General features: G+C 38.8%; 1 protein-coding gene across 14 annotated transcripts in view; it reads left to right on the forward strand.

The window, feature by feature from the left end:
- MCTP1 (multiple C2 and transmembrane domain containing 1) overlaps window positions 1-23,369 on the forward strand; it is a 384,882-nt gene that overhangs the window by 158,458 nt on the left and 203,055 nt on the right. For all 14 annotated transcript variants that reach the window (XR_008686400.2, XM_055429387.2, XM_055429393.2 and 11 more), the window contains 2 exons: window positions 7,701-7,871; window positions 10,370-10,500. Coding sequence is in view for 13 of the 14 variants with exons in the window: in XM_055429387.2 (XP_055285362.1) it covers window positions 7,701-7,871; window positions 10,370-10,500 (302 nt within the window). In the remaining variant the exon portion in view is untranslated. The remainder of the gene's footprint in view (window positions 1-7,700; window positions 7,872-10,369; window positions 10,501-23,369) is intronic.

Genomic DNA, 23,369 nt, shown 5'->3' on the forward strand with positions numbered 1-23,369 from the left:
TCCCAGGGACGGGGGAGCCTGGTGGGCTGCCGTCTATGGGGTCACACGGAGTCAGACACGACTGAAGCGACTTAGCAGCAGCAGCAGCAGGGTATTTATCTTCTCTGTTCCTCAGTTTCTGTGTCTTAAAAATACTTGTCATGAAAAATACTAGATTGTGAAAACTCCAGCACTTAATAGCTGCTCAGTACATCTTGATTTCTTTGTGTGAACTAACCTAATTCAGTCCTCCTTGTTGATATTAGTAAAGCTGATGACTCTCATCATGACACTGTGCAGCTGCTCTAGAATTCATTTAATAGAAACTTTTAGCTCTGCCATGATAATTTCTTTCCATTTTTTCTTGTTCAGCTCTATCTTTTTTATCTACCTCTTGTTGGAATTGGTCTTGGTAGTGAAAGGAAATTTGGGTTTGTTTTTTTTAGTAGCAAAGACAGCAAAGATAAGTGTTCGTGGGGCAAAATTTCTGTTACTTTAGAAATATCTCTTTAAATGTTAAAAGAGATTTACACATGGGATGCAGTTACTATAATCATAGTTATTGACTATCCATGCAACATTTATTCTCGTGGAACTTTATCACCATTTTGACACTGGAAATAGTCTCCAAAAGTTTGAGGGCAACAGACTTGGGGAAATTATTTTTTCTATGATTTCTCCTGCTCTACTTCTTTTCTCTGCTATTCAGTTCAGTTCAGTCGCTCAGTCGTGTCTGACTCTTTGCTGCTGCTACTGCTGCTAAGTCACTTCAGTCGTGTCCGACTCTCTGTGACCCCATAGACGGAAACCCACCAGGGTCCCCCGTCCCTGGGATTCTCCAGGCAAGAACACTGGAGTGGGTTGCCATTTCCTTCTCCAGTCCGACTCTTGGAGACCCCATGAATCACAGCACGCCAGGCCTCCCTGTCCATCACCAACTCCTGGAGTTCACTCAAACTCATGTCCATCGAGTCGGTGATGCCATCCAGCCATCTCATTCTCTGTCATCCCCGTCTCCTCCCACCCCCAATCCTTCCCAGCATCAGACTCTTTTCCAGTGAGTCAACTCGTCGCATGAGGTGGCCAAAGTATTGGAGTTTCAGCTTTAGCATCAGTCCTTCCAATGAACACCCAGGATTGATCTCCTTTAGACTGGTTGGATCTCCTTGCAGTCCAAGGGACTCTCAAGAGTCTTCTCCAGCACCACAGTTCAAAAGCATCAATTCTTTGGCGATCAGCTTCTCTGCTATACCTGTTAACAAAACCCTGAAACCACTCAAGCGGGATCTATCACCATATAATCTGTCCTTTATTTCCTTGACCATTACAGCGTTATGTTACTAAAGAAAATGGTGGCTGGAAACTATCATTGCCCTGGCATTTGTCTTCATTGTGCTAGGAGACATTTTCTGACAGTGACTTGAGATGCAAATACATATTTCTTTCAAATAATTTTTTGCTGGAGTGATGCTAAACTCTGATTGACATGAGGTGTTGAGAGTTGCCCAAAGATTTCCCCTATGGCTCTGATCGTTCATTTCCATCCAGACATGCAGCAGGCCTGCTCTTCCTGTCCTGGGCTTCTGCAGAGCAGAGCTTTAGAATGCTCATTACCAAAATGCACAAGTAAGTTCAACCAGTTTGTTTATTTTTTTTTTCTTCTGAGCTTGCATGAGCTGTGAACTCTCATGGCTGACTTACTCTGCTGAAAACCGTCCCCTATCCTAACATCTTTTATGTGTATGAAAAAGGGATTGAAATCTTGAATTCATTTTTAAGGCATAATGTACATAAACTAATATTCTGTTTAAATGCCAGCTCGCTAATTCTAAAATCTTACTTACGTGTCATTGACTAATTACTTCAGACTTTGAAATTTACATTGTCACCTGGTATCTTGACATTCTTTATTAAATATGAACTTGGATGGATATTCCTTATAAGAATGGATCTCCAACTTCAGTGTACAGGAGAATCACATGGTGCATATGTAGAAGAATCACATGAAGCGCTGCCCAAGAGAACTGAATCCCATCCAGGAGGATCAGGCTTGGTGATTTCAGCAAATTGCCCACAAAGACTTGGGAATTACTGCTTTCTTTGCTTCGATGCTGGGCTGGTTTTCCTTTTATTCTTCCTTCCTTTTTGCTTTCCCCCCTCTAATAGAGTCCTGTTTCAATAAGGATGTAGTTGAAAACATTATCTTAAATGATAAGGACCCACTGTAACATGTTGGTTTTACTGAGAGGTTTCTTAGATGTATTTAACATTCCTTGTCCTTTAGGTGCTCAATGAGTAATTTTTGGTTGACTGGTTATCAGTCATTCAGTTAATATGTATTATTTAGATCTATCCTATTAGAAAAATCATTAGCAAAGGAAATAATAAATGAACCATATGATTTCTCAGGAACCTCCTACTTTCCTCTTTAAATGCTCCAAATATCCAGACCCATGTGCTTTCCTAATCAGTAAATTTAGAAGCAGGACTAAAGAAGGACTTTAATTAGCATTTATAGCATCCATGCCAGAGAATGGATGTCTGCAATTATAGTAATTAATAGTGTTGTTAGAACATAGGAGAATCCCAGGGCACATGTACCTCAGAACTTTTAAAATGGGAGGGAACTATTCTCACACTTCAGTGTGCATCAGAACCCCCTCCAGGGAGGACTGGTTACACAGGAGCAGTGGGCCCCACCCCCAGAGCTGATGGTTCCATTGTTCTGGGATAGAACTAAGGGATCTGATTTTCTAACAAGTTCCTGGGTGACACTGACGCCATTGGTCTGTGGACCACACTTGGAGAACTTTGCTGTGTGGAAGAAGGAAGCTTAAAACAGAGAAGGAAATGATTCAGAAGCTACCACGGGGAGTGTTAAAGCTACTGCGTTTTAAATTTTGCTTGTTTTAGTTGTAGCTTTCCACTTGTTCCCCAATGAACAAAGTTCCCCTGAAACTTTGATGTAAAAAGTCAAAAAAAGTAACAACTATCTTAAGTGGATAAAATCTTTGTTTATGGAATGTACTTTTTAACATTCAGGCCCCTGACCACCCCCATCAGACACACAGAGAATAATGCTCTTAGTGCATCAGGGCCTAGTGTACAGTCTAGAATCCATAGGTAAGAAAACCGAGGTCCAGAGAGGGAAGAACGTGCCCAAGTCACATAGTCAGAGATTGCTAGGAATACGCAAGTAGACATTTGTGCTAAGCCCTTGTCGCTTTTCCTACTAGTAGCCTATGTTTAAATTCTTAAAGAGGTGGGTATACCAGATCATCTTACCTGCCTCCTGAAAAACCTGTACGCAGGTCAAGAAGCGACAGTTAGAACTGGACATGGAACAATGGACTGGTTTGGTATTGGTAAAGGAGGACATCAAGGAAAGGAGTATGTCAAGGCTGTATATTGTCACCCTGCTTATTTAACTTATATGCAGAGTACATCATGAGAAATGCCAGGCTAGATGAAGCACAAGCTGGAATCAAGATTGCCAGGAGAAATATCAATAACCTCAGATATGCAGATGACACCACCCTAATGGCAGAAGGGTTTCCCTGGTGGCTCAGAGGGAAAAGCGTCTGCCCGCAATACAGGAGACCTGGGTTCGATCCCTGGGTCAGGAAGATCCCCTGGAGAAGGAAATGGCAACCCATTCCAGTACTCTTGCCTGAAAAATCCCATGGACAGAGAAGCCTGGTAGGCTACAATCCATGGAGTCGCAAAGAATTGGACATGACTGAGAGACTTCATTTTCACTTTATGGCAGAAAGTGAAGAAGAACTAAAGAGCCTCTTGATGAAGGTGAAAGAGAAGAGTGAAAAAGCTGGCTTAAAGCTCAGCATTCAAAAAATAAGATCATGACATCCAGTTCCATCACTTTATGGCAAATAGATGCAGAAATAATGGAAACAGTGACAAACTTTGTTTTCTTGGGCTCCAAAATCACTACAGATGGTGAATGCAGCCATGAAATTTAAAGACACTTGCTCCTTGTAAGAAAAGCAATGACAAACCTAGACAGCGTATTAAAAAGCAGAGACATTGTAATACATGCCAACAAAGTTCTGTGTAGTCAAAGCCATGGTTTTTCCAGTAGTCATGTATGCATGTGAAAATTGGACCATAAAGAAGGCTGAGTGCCAAAGAATTGATGCTTTTGAACTATGGTGTTGGAGAAGACTCGTGAGAGTCCCTTGGACTGTAAGGAGATCACACCAGTCAACCCTAAAGGAAATCAATACTGAATATTCTTTGGAAGGACTAATGCTAAAGCTCCAATACTTTGACCACCTGATGAAAAGAGATGACTCATTGAAAAAGACCCTGTTGCTGGGAAAGATTGAAAGCAGGAGGAGAAGGGGATGACAGAGGACAATATGGTTGGATGGCATCACCGACTCAATGGACATGAGTTTGAGCAAGCTCCAGGAGATGGTGAAGGAACAGGGAAGCCTGGTGTGCTGCAGTCTATGGGGGTTGCAAAGAGTCAGACATGACTGAGGGACTGAACGACAACAAAGCCTAAGTTTATATCTTCCCTCTTTACCTTGTAATTTTATTTCAAGTTCCTATTATTCAAATATAGGCTAAATATTTACCTGTTTTATGACTGTGTGCATAGTCGCATAGTCATGCCCAACTCTTGCAAGCCAATGGACTGTAGCCCACCAGGCTCCTTTGTCCGTGGGATTCTCCAGGCAAGGATACTGGAGTAGGTTGCCATTTCCTGCTCCAGGAAATCTTCCTGACCCAGGAATCAAATCCGGGTCTCCTGCATTGCAGGTAGACTCTTTACTGACTGAGCTATGAGGGAAGCCCTTTATGACTATGCAATTAGTCAAATCACAGCTAAATTACAAAGTCTCTATTTATAAAATAACCATTTAACAAAATAAGTATTGAAAATATCACTTTAAAAATGATATTAGGTTAGGATGTCTTTAGACCTCCCCCCTTTGTTTTTCTTTTAGCTTTTTATACAGGTCACTTTAATTTGCACATTCATTAGCCCTGTTTTTGTTAAGAAAGTATCTCCCTCCTCTGCCCCTTCGCTTCTCAAGTCATTTTGGGAATGTTCCTCCAGGTTATCGAAGCGCATTTGCTAACGACTAGCGGCAGTAGGTAGAGCCTCCATGAAGTTCATTCTGTTTCTCTGAAAGCATGATGAATTCTGTGGAAAGCATTCCTTTGCATCTTAAAAGATTCGGAGGAGGAGCATGCGAGCAAGTGTTTCGGACATAGTACCATTTAAGAACCTAACTTAGCATTGCTAACCAGAGTTGCTTTGTAACCTGGATTGTACCCAACTGTTATTTGATGACTGCAGCGTATGATTTGTGCTGCTAGAGTGTGTAGAAAATGTCCTGAGAATATCCATCTGCAAGCTGGAAAATTGTAAGTATGAATACATGTGCTCATATGGCAGAGAAATAGAAGGTGCTGTCACGTATTAGCCATGTAGGAGAGCGTAGACCGGAATGTTGTTTCAAATGGAATCAACTCACCTTTACTAGAGAGCACCATTTAGTAACAATAATCTATATCATGATTACTTTTAAACCTTGGGGAGAGTCTCTGCCCTAATGACAAATATTGGAAGAAACTCAGAAATAAAGGTCAGAAATAATGGTTCTAGTCACATATCCATCATTTATTAGGCCAACCACCCTGAGCCTCAAATCCCTCTTCAGTAAAATGAAAATAGTAGTATTTGCCTTTCTGCTTCATAGACTCTTAGTGGAAACCAAATTATATAATGTATATATATATATATATATATATATGTACACTTTCAAATTCTAAAGCTCTATATAAATAAATAGTTTTTAACTGCTTGGTCTTTGCTAAGATAATTGTTTCTTCTTACTTGCCAAAAGTTTGTTTCCTTCTTTGCTACTGCTAATACTCCTTAACAAAAATTTCAGTCCGTGAGTTGACAACTTGATTCTCTAAAGTCTGCTGTGGTCTCAGCAACAGCAGAAATAGAGAGAGAGATAGAGAAATAGACAGACACTGAAATCAATTGCTGCATTATATAGAATAAGTAGCATGAAATCTTAGAATAAAAGAAAACTTGAAGGTTACTCGGTGCAGTGAATTCTGAACAATTATTTTAATCTGAGAAATCCTTGGTTCAAACAAAATCCTTGGTTTCAATGTGGAAACCCAATGGATAAATCAGATGGGAACAGAGGGGCTTCACTGAACTGGGGTATGGAGTCCTGTGGAAGGTACAGGTGCTCCATGGAACCTCGGTTTCTCTTCAGAACACAGGTGACATTGCTCCTGGGCTCATGGAGGTGAAGAATATGTAGGCAAAGCCTTGTATGGATACTAGTAAGGCAGAGCCACCAAGCAGAATTGTTCAGACTTTACTGGGCACCAGGATGGGGAAATATACAGTGTGATTTAGAAAGATCTCCATGGAAATGTTCAAATATTAAAAGTATTATCTTTTGAAGAATGTAGTTTTCATTTTCCTAATAAGCATCCTAAAATGCATGACTTTTGATAATAGATAAAAATGGCTATGGCATTGCTATGGTATAGGGAAAAAGTAAGAATTCAGAGTGGGAGGGGGAATTATACAAAATAGACTATAACTTTAATGTAGAAGGAATTAGGCCAGAAATAGAGATAATCCATAATTTAGTGTAGTAGTTTGAGATTGGAAGAAACATTGAATTTCTTCATGAAATGACTGTAAGTGAAGAAAATGTGCTTAACGACATGAAAATACAGCAATTTTTATGAGACTTTTGGTTTTGAATCCATATTGAAAAGGTCTTTAATATTTTAGCTACTTTTTCTGGTTTGTTTTATATGCTGTTTAGTTCAAAGAGATTATGTGGCCATTTTTAGACTTACTGATTTTTACAAATTTTGAATTTGTCCACTGATTTGAATATTGTCTTAGAATTGAGCAACTGAAAATTATTAAAGAAAATGTTCAAATACTAAAGTGATCAATAAACCCAGAAACATATGCCTGCCAATATAAATCACATAAGTAATTTTAAAATTTTGTAATAAAAGTTTCAGGCATAAGCAAGACATCTTAGGAAGAATATTGAATTTATTCTGTTCTATGATATCTTAGTTTTTTAGTGAGCTGAAACTCAGTTATCTTCTCTTGTAGAAATAAAAAAGCTTTTAAATTGTTTGAATAGAACTTAAAACTAATCTTAGAACTAAAAACCACCTGTAAAATCCTTTCGTAAGATGAAAAAAGAGATTTTAAAAAATCATTATTGACAATTGCTAGCTGTGTTTATTACAGTTTTTAATAATAAAAACTTTGAAGCAGCTGAGACAGAAAAAAACTGCTACCAATTAAAAATTACATATTACAGTGTGGGTGAGGCCTTTTATATTTATATTTTTATGCATATTTAAACACAAGCATATTTGATACATGCAAATATTCTTCGATAGTCTTCAAGCATCTGCTTGTAATTCTGAGTTGAAAAACTAAACTTTATTTTGAGTACACACCTCTTTTACACAGCAACCTTAAATTTATGAGATGATCATTTCATCAATATTAATTATATAATTATTAAATAATTAATAATCTATTAATTATTTTTAATTTCAAAAACCTGTAACTGCCTATTTTTTATTTTTGAAAAACTATAGCAACAGAGGAAAGGGTCATGCCAAATGTGGTGTTTCGGTTTAAAGCACAATAAGCTAATTCTGTTTTCCTTCACCACAAGTTTCAGACTCAAAGTTTACGTCTGTCAGACGTACACAGAAAATCACACCTTTGGAGAGGAATTGTCAGCATCACATTGATTGAAGGGCGAGACCTCAAGGCGATGGATTCCAATGGGTTGAGTGACCCCTATGTGAAGTTCCGACTTGGACATCAAAAGTACAAGAGCAAGGTGACCTGCCTCTTTTGTGTTCCCGTCAGTGCTTGGAAGGCAGTGGTTGGTTAATAGCCACACTCTTTGAGACATGAAAACACTGGACACTTTTTAATGCTTTACAGAACTGCTTTTGAACATTATGTCAGGAAACAGGATCAACAATTGTATTGCATTTCTTTTTGTGCTATGTGACCTTTGGTAAACTGTTCCTCTATGTCTCAATTTCTTCATCTATCACACAGAAACTATCTCTTGGAAAAAAAAAAAAAGGCTGGAGCAAGCCCAAGTCAATGCCTGGTGCATAAAATGCTCAGAGAGTGTTGGCTGTGCCTGACACTAGTACAGAAACCACAAATCGCATCATTTGACGTGAATAAAATTCTTTACGCAGGACTCTGAACCGTTTCATTCAAACCGACTTACACTGATGAAGATTGCAAGGTTTTAAAATTTTATTCAGAAATCAAAGGGCCAAGTTCCTGCTGCCGCTCCAGCAAAGTTACTTTGCCTCTCCATACTCCCATTTCCTCGTCGGTCAGAATGAGAATGAAAACAATGCCTACCCAATAAAGCTATTGAGAAGATGGAATACTATGTGTCAAGTAGGAAAAGGGTTTAGAATATTGCTTTGCCCAATAAATAATCAACTGTAGTAGCTGAAGGAAGGGGAAGAGTAAACACATTGTGTAATAACACATATTATTAGTAATAACATATTAAATAATCATATTATTAACAGAAGTAGTAATAATTAGTAAAGGTCATAGTAGTCTATATGTGACAGTTACATTTATCTGGGTTATGTCTAAACACAACCTCTTGAATGATTGTCTTCTCCAGCTAGTATGCATTGATAGCTTGGGATAATTGATTACATCCATCTTGTATTAAAAATCACATTCTCCTTTGGGTATCTTCACCTTCACAGCACAATTTCTGTGAACTTTTTATCAACAGCCTCCCCAGGTTCCTTTTGGCCCAGGGACTTCTCGTCAGTATCGTAGATAGTTAGAAGTACCACAGAGTGATTTGTCAGCAGGCTGATGGGTCACCTTGTTGAGTGTCCCCACTGAAGGGGAAGACGTTACTCTGACCTGTAGGAAATCATATGGAGAAGACAATCCTAATAAACTGAAAACCTAGGCTTTTTTGGGCCAAACAAGGGAGTCCACTCCCTCAAACACTGCAGGAGTTCATCTGAATCCAGTTATGAGACATTTGAATTATCATAGTATCCATCCAGTGTCATCTTTTTTTTCTGCATTGGGCTTAATAATAACACTTTAAAGAAAGTACTGATTCCCCAAAATAGATACCTATGACCACTTTCATTTTGTCCTTTATCAATTAACATTATTTCCATGTTCTGATAGGCTTAAAACATTACTTATTTTTATAGTTCTGCTCTTTAGGTGTGAAATATGAAACCCAGCTATGGACACGTGTCTCTCTCTGCTCTTTCTTTCCATGATGTATTGCAGATTAATTTCAGATTATGAACTTTAAAAATTGTGATTCATTTGCATTACCTCTGCACATAACATACTTCATTGCTTTCAAAGTCTTTACATCTGAAGATCTGTCTCTCATACATTAAAAAGAGAAAAGACCACTACTTGCCCTCCTGCTATAAAGAAAGAATAGAGAAACAAATACAAATGAATGTTGTCCAGCCCAATGAGGAGTGAAATTTTAAAACACATCAGTATTGGGTCACTTTATTCATTAATTCCACCAGGTGTCTTATCTAAATACTTGAAGGTACAAAATTGCACTTCAGACATCCCTCTTGTATATGCCGCATGGAGATTACACACACACACACACACACGCTCATATTAATTCACAAGCATTTTTGGCATAGTGCTTTGGGGAAAGAGATCTGGAACTCTAATCAAAGACTTGAGTTATAATCTAGCTATTAAAACTTAATGACTGTGGCCTCACTTAAACTTCAGGTCTTGGTTTCTCTATGTATAACATGGGGATGATACATCAGTGCTGTCATTCTAAGGTAAAAGCTTGCCTGGCCACTGAAAACTTACATTTCCCCTCTCCTACAGAACTTCATTGTTTTCTTCACTATTCAGTTCAAATTCTATGTAAGATGGAAGTGGGGGGGAAGAAACTCTAGAAATCCTCATCTCCCTTTTCTATAAGATCACAGACTTTGAGTTATATCTTCATGCATTAACTGGTTATGTAAAACAAGTGCTGTTATCTGAGTGAGCTACTTCACTTAAAGACTGTTTGCCCTTTCTATATAATTCTTATCTCTCATCTGCTGTTCACGATGAGGAAAAGGTGCCTCTTGGTCTTTAGGACACGTCCTTTCGGGTTCTTTCAGACCATATGCACTAAAAACAGTGACATCTAATGTCCATCATTTCTGGAAGCTCTCATTCAAATCTCACATGCTTTTCTTGGTAGTATCTAAAGTTTGATTTATGTCTCAAGTTGCATTTTTTGAGACTGATACTGATGAGATAGTAATTACATTTTGGTTTTTCCAGATTATGCCCAAAACATTGAATCCTCAGTGGAGGGAACAATTTGATTTTCATCTCTATGAAGAAAGAGGCGGGATCATTGATATCACTGCCTGGGACAAAGACGCTGGGAAGAGGGACGACTTTATTGGCAGGTTTGTGCAATTTGGTATTTTTGATTCACCCTAGAGGGGGTAAGTTTTTTAAAAAGAAAATTTAGTCTAAGTCTGGTATTACAACTGATCTTCACTGTTTCGATGCAAGGGATCTTACCATGGGAAAGCAAGTCTTGGGTGAACTGAAAAATAGATTTTGAAGACTGACCAGTAGGTGGCAGTTTTGACCAGTTGATGGACAGGCTACTTGAATTGATATCCAGAAATTTTCTCCCGATGTCAGGGACATTGTGCGTGAACATTACAGAAATTGAGAAAGAGGAATCTCCTTTGATGTACAATGCTTAAAAGGAACAAAGAGCATATTGAAAGTGTACAAAGTAATCGAAGGTAATATTTCATTTCATAAAGCATATTATGACCATAAAATGTGTTGTTTCATCCAGCTCCCTGCAAGGTAGAGAGTCTTGATAATCTCCTAGGAGTTCACAAATCTCCCAGGCATTCAAGTGTTAGTGAAGGAAGTGTGCAGGTGAGGCCGATCCATGTTAATCTGATAATGCAGTGAAGAAAAGAATATTCTGAAGTTTGCATGACATCTCTGCACAGTTCAGTTCAGTTTAGTCACTCAGTCACGTCCAACTCTCTGTGACCCCATGGGCTGCAGCATCCCAGGCCTCCCTGTCCATCACCAACTCCCGGAGCTTACTCAAACTCATGTCTGTTGAGTCCATGATGCCATCCAACCATCTCATCCTCTGTTGTCCCCTTCTCTTCCTGCCTTCAATCCTTCCCAGCATCAGGGTCTTTTCCAGTGAGTCAGCTCTTCACATCAGGTGGCCAAAGTATTGGAGCTTCAGCATCACGACAAGCTTATTTTGAAAAATTGTTTGAATTATATGATTGTTTCTTACTTTTACACCTATTTTTGTATTTTCAGTAGTTACATATGTGTCTTTATAGCAAAACACATTTAGATGTCAATACTGAGATAAAACACAGTGTACAGAAGAACTTGTTAGTTTAAAAACTTCTTTCTTCATTGTAGTTCACGTGATTTCCAGGTCTCTAAACATACAACCTGAAGAAATGCACACACTACTAATAATAAAGGGGATTTTACACTAGGAGAACAAAACACAGGAATCCAACCCAATATATGTACCTTTTTGTCTTTTTCCTATTCTAAGAAATATGTTTATGGAGAGAATGGAATTGTAGCATGTATATTATCATAAGTGACCAGTCCAGGTTCGACGCATAAATTTTCCTCTGTTCATTTCTTTGCATTTGTGCTTTTTTAATAAAATTCTTTTTTAGAAATAAAAAAAAAATAAATAAATAAATTAAAAAAAAAAAAAAAAAGAGGCTCCAAAGACTGCCTCCAGAGGTTGCTCAATTATTTAAGATGTTGGTGCAGAAAAGCAATACATCCTTAGAAAGGTATGCCATTAAAAAAAAAAAAAAAGAAATATGTTTTAAACAATAGTTTTCTTCATAGGATTACAGAACGAGAGGTCAAAGATGAGCTTCAGTTAACCTTTAATATTTTACTTAGAGAATGGAATGAGAAAAACACCACTAATCTTGTGCCACGTTATATTTCAGTCCTTTTAAATGACAAGCCTTTACTGCATGTTTTTTTCCTCTAGTAAAATACTGTTTTCAGGGTTTTCTTAACATTCTATCTTGTTCTTTTTGGGCTGTACCACTAGCTTAAGTAACAATAAAGATCTGTTAATACACAGAATACATTTTATTATACACAGAATACGTCTGTCTCTTTCTCCCTCAATATGCTATGAGCTATTTCAAGTAGATACTGTTCTAGCTATTCCTTGAATAATTCATTCATTTTCATAATTCTTAGCAACATTAGCTCCATTCGGTGACCACCAGAATGATTGTTACGTGTAACTTGCTACCTCAGTCTCATTGCTTTGTATTCGGATTTTCTTATTTGAGTAAAATCATGACATAATTCATAAAATGTATTGGCTTCTTGTACTTCTGGGTCCACACTCCATGAAGTCCTTCTTCTATTTTCCATTTTTTTCCGTGATAACGTACCCTCTTAAGACTCTTCTTTCTTTGAAAGGAATCTCCAAATTTGGAAATTATGAAAATTTCTAAGCCTATTTTAAAAATTTTTAGTTGTGCTGGGTCTTCATTGCTGCGTGTGGGCTTTCTCTAGTTCCAGTGAGTGGGAGCTCCTTTTTATTGCAGTGCATCGGCTTCTGACTGCAGTGGATTCTCTTGTGACAGAGCACAGGCTGTAGGCGCATGGGCTTGAGCAGTTGTGGTGTGTGGGCTTAGTTGCCCCGTGGCATGTGGAATCTCCCAAGATCAGGGATCAAACCATGTCCCCTGCATGGACAGGTAGATTCTTATCCACTGTACCACCAGGGAAGTCCTCTCAGCTCATTTTTCACTGACCTTTCCCTTTTCCTCATTTGATAATATTACGGATTCTTCAAGAGCAGGCCTAATTCTTTTAAGAAATGTTTGGCAGAGAGATAGACCTATGTATCCCACTTCATCTTGTTTCTATGGTTTTGTCCCTGTTTCGGCAAATTTTGAGAGAACAGTGATAAATGGCACTCTGAAGATTATAGTGATTGCTCTAGACAACTAGGGAGCTAAGAAGGTCTCATGAAGTTTGGAAGAAGAGAAGAAATCCATTTCTGGAGTTTCTTGGTTGGGGAACATGTGCAAGTCCTCGCAGGTGCTGGGGGACTGGTATGCCCTGAGAGGGCTTGGAAGTTCCATGCCCCTTACCACATACCTTATCCTGTGCATCTCTTCCATCCGGGGCCATATCCTTTTGTAATAAGCTAGATATCTAGTTGGAAGTGTATCCCACACTTATTTTTTAAGTTGTTGGAAGTAGTTCAGTTCAGTTCAGTCCAGTCGCTCAGTCGTGTCTGACTCTTTGCGACCCCATGGACCTCAGCACGCCAGGCATCCCTGTCCATCACCAACTCCCGGAGTCTACCCAAACTCATGTCCATTGAGTTCGTGATGCCATCCAACCATCTCATCCTCTGTCGTCCACTTCTCCTCCTGCCTTCAATCTTTCCCAGCGTCAGGGTCTTTTCAAATGAGTCAGCTCTTTGCATCAGGTGGCCAAAGTATTTAAGTTTAAGCTTCAACATCAGTCCTTTCAATGAACCCACAGAACTGATCTCCTTTAGGATGGACTGGTTGGATCTCCTTGCTGTCCAAGGGACTCTCAAGAGTGTTTTCCAACACCACAGTTCAAAAACATCAGTTCTTCAGTGCTCAGCTTTCTTTATAGTCCAATTCTCACATCCATACATGACCACTGGAAAAACCATAGCCTTGACTAGATGGACCTTCTTGCATATAGTTTATGGCTTGGGCTCTGCATGGGTTGTTGGATGACTTCTTTATGCCCGTGGCTATTACACAGGAGAACTTTACAAACAGGATCAAGGAGACCTACTCCAGCACCCTTATTGCTTTGATGGACCCGACTGTGTGCTCTGCTTCCCAGTATCTTGGTTAGATTAAAACTGGCTTAGATGGAGAGTCAAAATACTACCTTTAAAGAATTATAAGGATTTCTAAAACTCTCATCTATTTTGAATGACTTACTTTTATTTCCAGTTACATTTTTGTTGAGAAGATCCCCTGGAGAAGGGAATGGCAACCCACTCCAGTATTCTTGCCTGGAGAACTTCATGGACAGAGGAGCCTGGTGGGCTACAGTCCATGGGGTCACAAAAGAGTTGAACACGACTGAGCGACTAACACTATCTGGCGTCAGCTTCACTAAAGAAATTCACATTTGGTCATCTATCAAATATAATCGTCTATGAAAGCAATTTGAGCCGAGAATTTTTAGAGTAAACAGAGCACAGGTAGATAAGAAGACTCTTAGGACCACTTTTGAGTATCAGTTTGAATCCTTTTGCATAGTGAAGGGAATTATTGTTGAATCTGGGGTAATCAAAGGTGGACGACAGAAAATCACTGTATACTCCGCTAATTTAACAAAGATGCCTGTGGCAGAAAAAGGAAATGACTATGGCAAATACCATTATTTTCAATCTAGTTGATGACCAGAAAGCAGCAGAAGCTCTTGATAACTGACTTTATACTTAGACTAAATTGTACATAACACACATCCTGCCACTGAAAAACAAGTATTACTAGATCAAAGTAGAGGGCAAGTAGACTTGCATGTGTTTATGTGAAGGTTGTGTGGTAACAGTCAAAATAATGCAGGTTATAATAGAATTCCTTGATCCTAGAATAGTTTAGAAGAGGATTGACTTATCTTCTAATTAAATTTGAGTTCTAAGATTAAAGTAACAGGAGCAAAAGTGTCATCATGATCTTCTCTGTTCTTTTGCAAGTATTGTTGCAACATTCTATGTCTATATTAAGTTATTTTTAATTAATTTATTGAAATATATTTTACATGAAATATGTAAATTGAAGGTGTATAATATGTTGATTTAATACACTTATATATTGTAATACAATTGCCATTGTAGCTATAGTTAGCACCTCTATCATGTCACATGTTATCTTTGTGTGTTTGTGTGTGTGTGTATGGTGGAAATAATCAAGATGTGTCTCTATTCACTTAGAAGTTAGAGACTTCTGGGAGGTGGCTGGTAGCTGGCGAATAAATTTAAAGTTGGCTGTGGAGGGTAATGCTGTCCCATTAATGTCTATTAACTGTTTTTAAGGATCCTATTTGCTCCTTCTCAAGTACAGCAGACACCTTCCCACCTTGGGACCTTTCCCTCTGTCTCCACATGTCCCCCTGTCTAGCTTCTTTACCTACTTTAGGTCTGTGCACAAATGTCACACCAGTGAGGCAGCCATCCCAACTCTTTGTGAAAATTAAACTTCTTTTCCTTGACGTTCCGTTTCCATTATCCTGCTTTGTTCTCTGCATCGAGGTCTATCACCATTGGACATACTATGCGTTTCACTCATTTTATCATTTACTTCCCATCAGTACAATGTGAGCTTCACGAGGGTGGGAATCTTTGCATTGTGTTGTTCATCATGGCATCCTCAATACCTAGAAAAGTGTATGGCAAATAATAGGTGCTTAAGAAGTATCTGCTAGATTTAACTTTACGCACCTGGAGCTTGATTGAATGCTGGAATTATGGCTCTTCCTTCTCCAAATAAATATAGAATTTGACAACAGATGTTAAGGCAACAGCAGTTAGAACATGTCTTAGTGGAAAGTGTAGAGTTTCAGTATAATTAAGAAAGATATTTATATATAATTCAAAAGGGAGAATTAATGAGTTAAAGTGTTAAAGTGTCTGAGTAATCTTTGTCCTTGAAAAATACTGAGTAGTTGCATTTGAAAAAAATGCCTATCCATTTACAAAGATATTTATAATTTTTTATCATAATGTCTAGTGAGTTAATGCTATCTGGTTGTTAAATTTTACAAAAACATTAAATGTACTATGAATGGAAAGAAACAACAACAATAATAATATTTTATACTGTAAGGGGAACTATTATGTACTTTAGCTCAATATTAGGGTAAAACAAGGGTGGTTCATGTTATATCAATTTTGCAGGTGCAGAAAGTGAGGTGTTTTTGAGGTATAGCCAAATGGTTTAGCGATTGCTCAGCTAGTATGAATTTGAGGCAACTTATCTGAGATTCAAATCCAGGACTCCTGACTCTAGAATCCATGCCCCTTTCACTTTGGTCTCATATTAAGTTTGGTCTGAAGCTATTAAGTGCTTGATAAAATGCCAGGTGGGCAGTAAACCCACTTGGATGGTATGCACCATTCTGCAAGTTTGAACAACGAATTTTACCTGTCACTGAACTACAGATTTCAAGTGAAGGTGAAATAATGTTAATCTGCGTGTAATTATTTAACTTTCTGATCACCTGCATTTTGGCAGGCAAGACGGACTGCCACCTTTACGATAATCAGCTAATAAATCCTCATGATTGTTACACTTTTATGCAGAGCAGTAATCTGAACAAATTGGCTGCTGACAGCTGTGGTAAATTGCTAAGAATGAGTGCTGTCAGAGAACAAGTTGTTTTTATGAACATGCAGAATAAGTAAATCCCATGTCAAGCAATTTCTTTCAGTTGGAGTTATTTGCAATCCAATATAGCAAGATTTATAACATTATTTATTAGTGTGCAAAATGCTTGTTTATCTTTAAAGCGGCATTGATTTGGTGCCCATATATTTTCGGTTGGTGGATTGCTCCTAACTTTATTTGCTGCGTTGTTATCAGGGCCAAGACATTGATACTGCCCATGACAACAGAGTGCTACAGATGCAAACTTCAGTAGAAAGTTCTATTTTAACACAATTTTTCTTAGTAATGTATAAGAAAAAAAGTTATTCCAAATGGGCAAGTTCTGGGTGCAGAAAGATGCTTTCAAATGCTATGACCATAAAAATAAATCTGTGACTCTGTAATTTAATGCCAAAGGAAAGAGAATGTAGAATGAGTAGGTATACACATACGTCTCTCCAGGTACAGTGTGGAAAATGAGGAAACAGTCTTTGACTTTGTATATTAACCAAATTAATGTTTCTAAATTGAAGGACATCGCGTGTGAGCGTTTGACACTCTATAGGTTCTGATTTGCAGTGATTCTTATTTGTGATATAAAGACTACAGTGATTATTCTACTTCCTACCTAAATCAGAGTAGAAGCAATCTCTGCTTCATTATTAATTTGAAAGCACACGATAACTATTCAGAAAACTCTGAACTCAAGAGAATTTTTAGTGGAATCATTGTGTTTCACCATTTTCCTTACTGAGTGAAATATTTAATTTGGGAGATAGGTAATGTTTCGATAAACAATGGAGTGTCATTGTTTCTTGTCTTGATTTGTCGTAAACTCAAGTCAAATATATTAAGACTTCAGTCCATTTTCTTTCATGACTTACTATTTTTTCTTCTGAAGACTTCCTTAGAAAGTTTATACTCACTGCAGTATTTTATATATGATAGACAAAGTTTCCAAAGACAATTTCCATGCACCACTGTGTGTATGTTAAGTAGCTTACCTTCTAGGCAATGAAGGGGAACCTCCCAAGTTTGTATTAATAGAAGTATGCTCTGACAAATCCATCTCCCCAAAGACAGTTGGACAGTGACAACTGCTGACAACAGAAGGGCAGTCATTGCATTGGCACTTAGTAATGTCAGGTGGCGTGTACACTGCATCATCGTGAAACTGGAAAAAACTTTAGTGGTTACCTATTGAATTCTTTCAAATGCAAAGATTCTAAAGAGTTATCTATCATATTGATTTATAATATGAGATCTTATGTGTTATTTGTTTTACCAGTGTAAAGTAGCTCTCAAACAATAAAACTCAAAAAGTTTTCTAATTTTATCGATAAATTTGGTTGAAATTATGTAAACTGTATTTTTAGAAATTCTTCCCCACAAAAGAAATCCTATAGAGGCTTGTCTTCCTGTCCCGAGGCTTTGTTTTTGTTTTATTTTGTTTTTTAATTATTTTTTATTGAAGGATAGAGGGTTTGTTTTTAAATGTTCTCTTATTTGGTTGGCTTCGTGATATCATGAGCTAGTACCTCAGGGCACAACACACACTTAGAAGTTCCTTGTTAGAGGAGATATAAATTTCTGTTGCAGATATTCTTCCTGATAATTTAAAGTTGATTTTGGCGGAATTCTTATTAGACCGATTATGCCACACCCCCGGTTTGTAGATCAGAATCAGAATGTAGCTGACACAGAGCTGGGCGAGGAGGAAATGTGTCAAGTCTGTGTGTTCTTGTCCATCATCCTGTTCACTTATGCTCGCTCAGTTAGCATAAGCTTCAATCCACAGTTTCTTTACAGGGATCTTTTATTGTTTTAACTTTTGTTTTATATTGGAGGATAGTTGATTTACAATGTCGTGTTAGTTTCAGGTGGACAGCAAAATGATTCAGTTATACATATACATATACATACATCTTTCTTTTCCCATAGTGGTTATTACAGAGTACTGAGTAAGTTCTCTGTGCTATGTAGTACATCCTTGTGGATTACATATTGTATATATAGTAGTGTGTATGTGTTAATCCCAACCTCCTAGTTGACTGGTATCTTTTAAAGCCATGTCCCTTTTGTGAGAATTGGTTCAGTTGAAGCTAGATGCTATAATCTGTAAATCCACCTCACTGGGTGCATATCATATGGACTGTGGTTCAGTGGAAGCCAGTCAACAAGTTCAGGGGTCACTGTCAGCTCCTCTATGTCATGCAGCTGCTGCTCATCACTCAAGATACTTGCCGGTCGCAGGTGACATACCTGATGCACAGGCCACCAGTATGAATGCATGTATAAAATATTTATGAAGCTTGAATCCTAGTTTTATTTTTTTTTAATTTTTTATTTGAGGCTAATTATTTTACAAAATTATATTGGTTGGTTTTGCCATACATTGACGTGAATCCACCCCGGATGTACATGAGTTCCCCCTCCTGAACCTCCCTCCCAAAATTTTCTCTTATTTTTAAATTAAAAAATACATAAATGCATCCAAATAGGCCTAACATTTGCTTCCTGCACCTCACATGTACATCACTGGTGCTAATCACAAAACTTTTATCTGGGTTGGTGACTGGTTTAAGCATGGCAGATGGAAAGGCGGTGAGAAAAAAGTGATAAGAATACTGAAAATTTTCTCCTTGAATTTAGGGGAAAATGTCACCAAATAAATATGATGTATTCCTTTCACATGGCTAAGTAAGTGCATGTAGTTTTTAAAAAGAGCAAAGAATTTCAAGCTTTGATATGGAAGTCAGGAAATGGGGTTTGAAGTCTTAAAACCATCACCTAAAGACGCTTACTATTTGGAAGGAAAGTTATGACCAACCTAGACAGCATATTAAAAAGCAGAGACATTACTTTGCCAACCAAGGTCCGTCTAGTCAAGGCTGTGGTTTTTCCCGTGGTCATGTATGGATGTGAGAGTTGGACTGTGAAGAAAGCTGATCGCCGAATAATTGATGCTTTTGAACTGTGGTGCTGGAGAAGACTCTTGACTCTTGGACTGCAAGGAGATCCAACCAGTCCATTCTAAAGGAGATCAGTCCTGGGTGTTCATTGGAAGGACTGATGCTAAAACTGAAACTGCAATACTTTGGCCACCTCATGCAATGAGTTGACTCACTGGAAAAGAGTCTGATGCTAGGAGGGATTGGGGGTAGGAGGAGACGGGGACCACAGAGAATGAGATGGCTGGATGGCATCACCAACTCGATGGATGAGTTTGAGTGAACTCCAGGAGTTGGTGATGGACAGGGAAGCCTGGTGTGCTGTGATTCATGGGGTCGCAAAGAATCAGACACGACTGAGCGACTGAACTGAACTGAATTTCTCTGAGCCTCAATTTCCCATTTTGAGGTCTTTAAAAACCATCACTTAATTTCTCTGAACCTCAATTTCCCATTTGTGGATTGAAAGAAAGTAGCACTCAAATCTCTTTCAGTTTGAGTCTCTTTTGATTCTTCTATTGATAATTAATTGATTGATGAGTTGAGTTCGGTTCTGACAGCAAATTCTAAAGTTGTTCAATATCAAACTAAGGCAGATGAGATAATAGAACTATATAGTGTTTACATAGCACTTTCATCTTTTCAAAGTAGTTTTTCATCTATTGTTTCTGTATGCAAAGAGAAAGCATAAATGAGGAAAGCTGATGCATAAAAAGTTTAAGTGACTTGCTTAATATCACAACACTAATGAATAATTCAGCTTTATTAAAACTCTAATGTTCTGAATCCCTGGCATAAACTCTGAAGCCAGATAACTTCACTCAAACAACACACTGGTCTGTGGTAGTTCTGCAAATAAGGATGTGAGAAATCACAAGGCTTACAAAGGGTTGAATCCCTCAAATTTAACAGAAGCCTGAGGCATGATGCAATTAATATAAATAAATAGTCAATAAATGGGTGTTGGAAAGAAATCAATCCACTTTCTAGGAAGACAATATAGAAATGGTAGCATGAGCAAAACTGCATGCTGATTCTGATTCTGCCACTATCAAGATGGGTAGAATTTTGGCCTCTCTGAACCTCTCTCTCCTCCTCTGTAAGTATTTTAATACGTACAGAGCACCGACTGCATTCCAGGTGTTGTGCTAGGTGCCTACCCTTGAGTTGTACCAAGAGATGGACAGAAAGAGACAACTGCTGGTTATTGCCATAAGAATTAGTTAAAAATTAGCCAGGCAAAGATAGGTAGATACATCATCTCAGGTAGACGGGGTTGCTTCCTTCACAACAGATAACAAAGAAGCAGGTAAGCCTTAGCATGGATGGTGGGAGAATTACAGACAATCAGGAATTACTGAAATAGCAAGTGTAAATCAACAAGTAAACACCCAAGCTGACAGTAGGTTGTGGAGGATCCCATTGCCTTACTAAAGAACTTTCATAGATGGTGAGAAGCCAGGAGTGGGACACGGTCAGATTTGCTTCTTGGATATCTGTAACTATCAGGATTGAATCGTGTTAATGGTTTTTGCATTAGGCTGGGGTCCCTACGGCTTCCCTGGTGGCTCACATGGTAAAACATCTGCCTGCAATGCGGGAGACCCAAGTTTGATTCCTGGGTCGGGAAGATCCCCTGGAGAAGGAAATGACAACCCATCCCAGTACTCTTCCCTGGAAAATTCCACGGATGGAGGAGCCTGGTAGGCTACAGTCCATGGGATTGCAAAGAGTCAGACACGACTGAGCGACTTCACTCACAGGTTCCCTAGGACACAGAGCTTGAAGTGGTGATGGGGTGCTGGTGCTTAAGTGGGAGGTTCAGTCCCAGGCTCTGAGGGTGAGGGAGAGAGAGAACATGATGCAGAGAAGACTCGCAAGCCACGCACGGTGATGTGTCACTGGGCTAGCCATGTTCCCAGAGTTTCAGAGACCCCGTGGTTGCTCAGCAGCTGGGAGCACTTGACCACGTGTGCCAGGCAGGCAAGATGGAGAATCCTGCTTTTGGAATGGTTTGTGAGAGAGGGAAAGTTGTGGGGAATTACCTTCCCGTCTCCTATGCCATTGATCTAAGTTCACCCCATCAGGAGAAAACGTCTACATGGTTTCATCTGGTTTCTTTAGCAGTTGACCAGGAAGCCAGATCCCATACATACTATTTAGTGCAGCTTTTCATCCAAGGACAGAAGTGGCCTTAGAGGCCAGAAATTTGGGGCACGTGGCATTTGGGCCTCGATGCACAGTGGCAGCCAAGGGGAGCACTCAGCCCATTTGGGCAAGTGAGAGTTTTGACCGTCCGAGGCCAGTCCTAGGTGAAAGACCTCTGAGGACTCACACCCAGTTGACTGGTCACAGTTGGAGGATGAAGAACAGCCCCTTGGAAAGACCCAGTCAAAGTCAAAGCTAAGACGAAGCCGGCAGCTGAGGACCCACCCAGGAGTTCCATGTAGAACCCAGGTATAAAACAAGATGTGAGAGGAGCTGTTGTTTGAACCAAAGGGGAGACTCCACACCCCGTTTTTCACCTTTCCTCCATCCATGGTGACTAGGATGCAACCCCCGACCCATGCTCCTTAGAAGACAATTTGAAATGAGATTAGATTCTTACATCACCATTCAGACTTTTTTCTTTGGTGGGGTGGAGGCATAATACATCTGAGGAATAATATTTCATTACCTGGAAGATGAATTTGTTCTCATACTTTTTTCAATATGTGGAATTACAAAAAAGAAAGATGTGTTGCTATTGTTGTTGTTTAGTTGCTAAGTCAGGTACAACTCTTTGTGACCCCATAAACTGCATCATGCTAGGCTTCCCTGTCCTTCACTGTATCCCCAGAATTTGCTCAAACACATGTCCATTGAGTCAGTGATGTTATCCAACCATCTCATGCTCTGTCACCTCTTTCTCCTCCGGTCTTCAGCCTTTCCCAGGACCAGGGCCTTTTCCAATGTGTTGGCTCTCTGCATCAGGTGGCCAAAGTATTGGAGTTTCAGCTTCAACATCAGTCCTTCCAAGGAATGGAAATCAGGGTTGATTTCCTTTAGGATTTACTGCTTTGATCTCCTTGCAGTCCAAGGTACTCTCAGAGTCCTCTAGCACCACAATTCAAAAGCATCAATTCTTCAGTGCTCAGCCTTCTTTATGGTCCAACTCTCACATGCATACAGGACTACTAGAAAAAACATAGCTTTGACTATACCGACCTTTGTCAGCAAAGCGATGTCTCTGCTTTTCAATAGCCAAGTTTGTCATAGCTTTCCTTCCAAGGAGCAAGTGTCTTTTAATTTCTTGGCTGCAGTCACCATTTACAGTGATTTTGGAACCCAAGAAAATAAAATTTGTCACTGCTTCTACTTTTTCCCGTTCTATTTGCCATGAAGTGATGGAACTGGATGCCATGATCTTAGTTTTTAGAATGTTGAGTTTTAAGCCAGTTATTTCACTCTCCTCTTTCACCCCCATCAAGAGGTTTTTTAGTTTCTCTTCACTTTTCTGCAATTAGAGTGGTATCATCTGCATATCTGAGGTTGTTAATATTTCTCCCAGCAGTATTGATTCCAGCTTGTGAATCATCCAACCCAAAGGAAGATGTAAACAACTGTAAATATGGATAGAATTGTAACAAATTGTGGAATTTGAGGTTTTTGAGAACTTGAAGTTCATCTTGTTCAACTACCTCATATCACAGATAAGAAAACTAGAATTCGAGAGGATAAGTTGTCTATTCAAGAGGATAAGAAAAGGTCATACAACTAAGTACTAATAGATGGAGGGCTAGAACGAAGGGAATCTGATGCCCAATCTTGGGCTCTTTTCCCAGTATATGTATTTTTGGATTTTATGAATTTGCTTCAGTATTTTAACATTTTGCATTTTCATGTTCTTAACAATATAAAACCAAC

Source organism: Moschus berezovskii, chromosome 8 (genome assembly GCF_049115385.1).
Source record: "Moschus berezovskii isolate FMDL1 chromosome 8, NW_MosBer_1.0, whole genome shotgun sequence".
Taxonomy (NCBI): Eukaryota; Metazoa; Chordata; class Mammalia; order Artiodactyla; family Moschidae; genus Moschus; species Moschus berezovskii.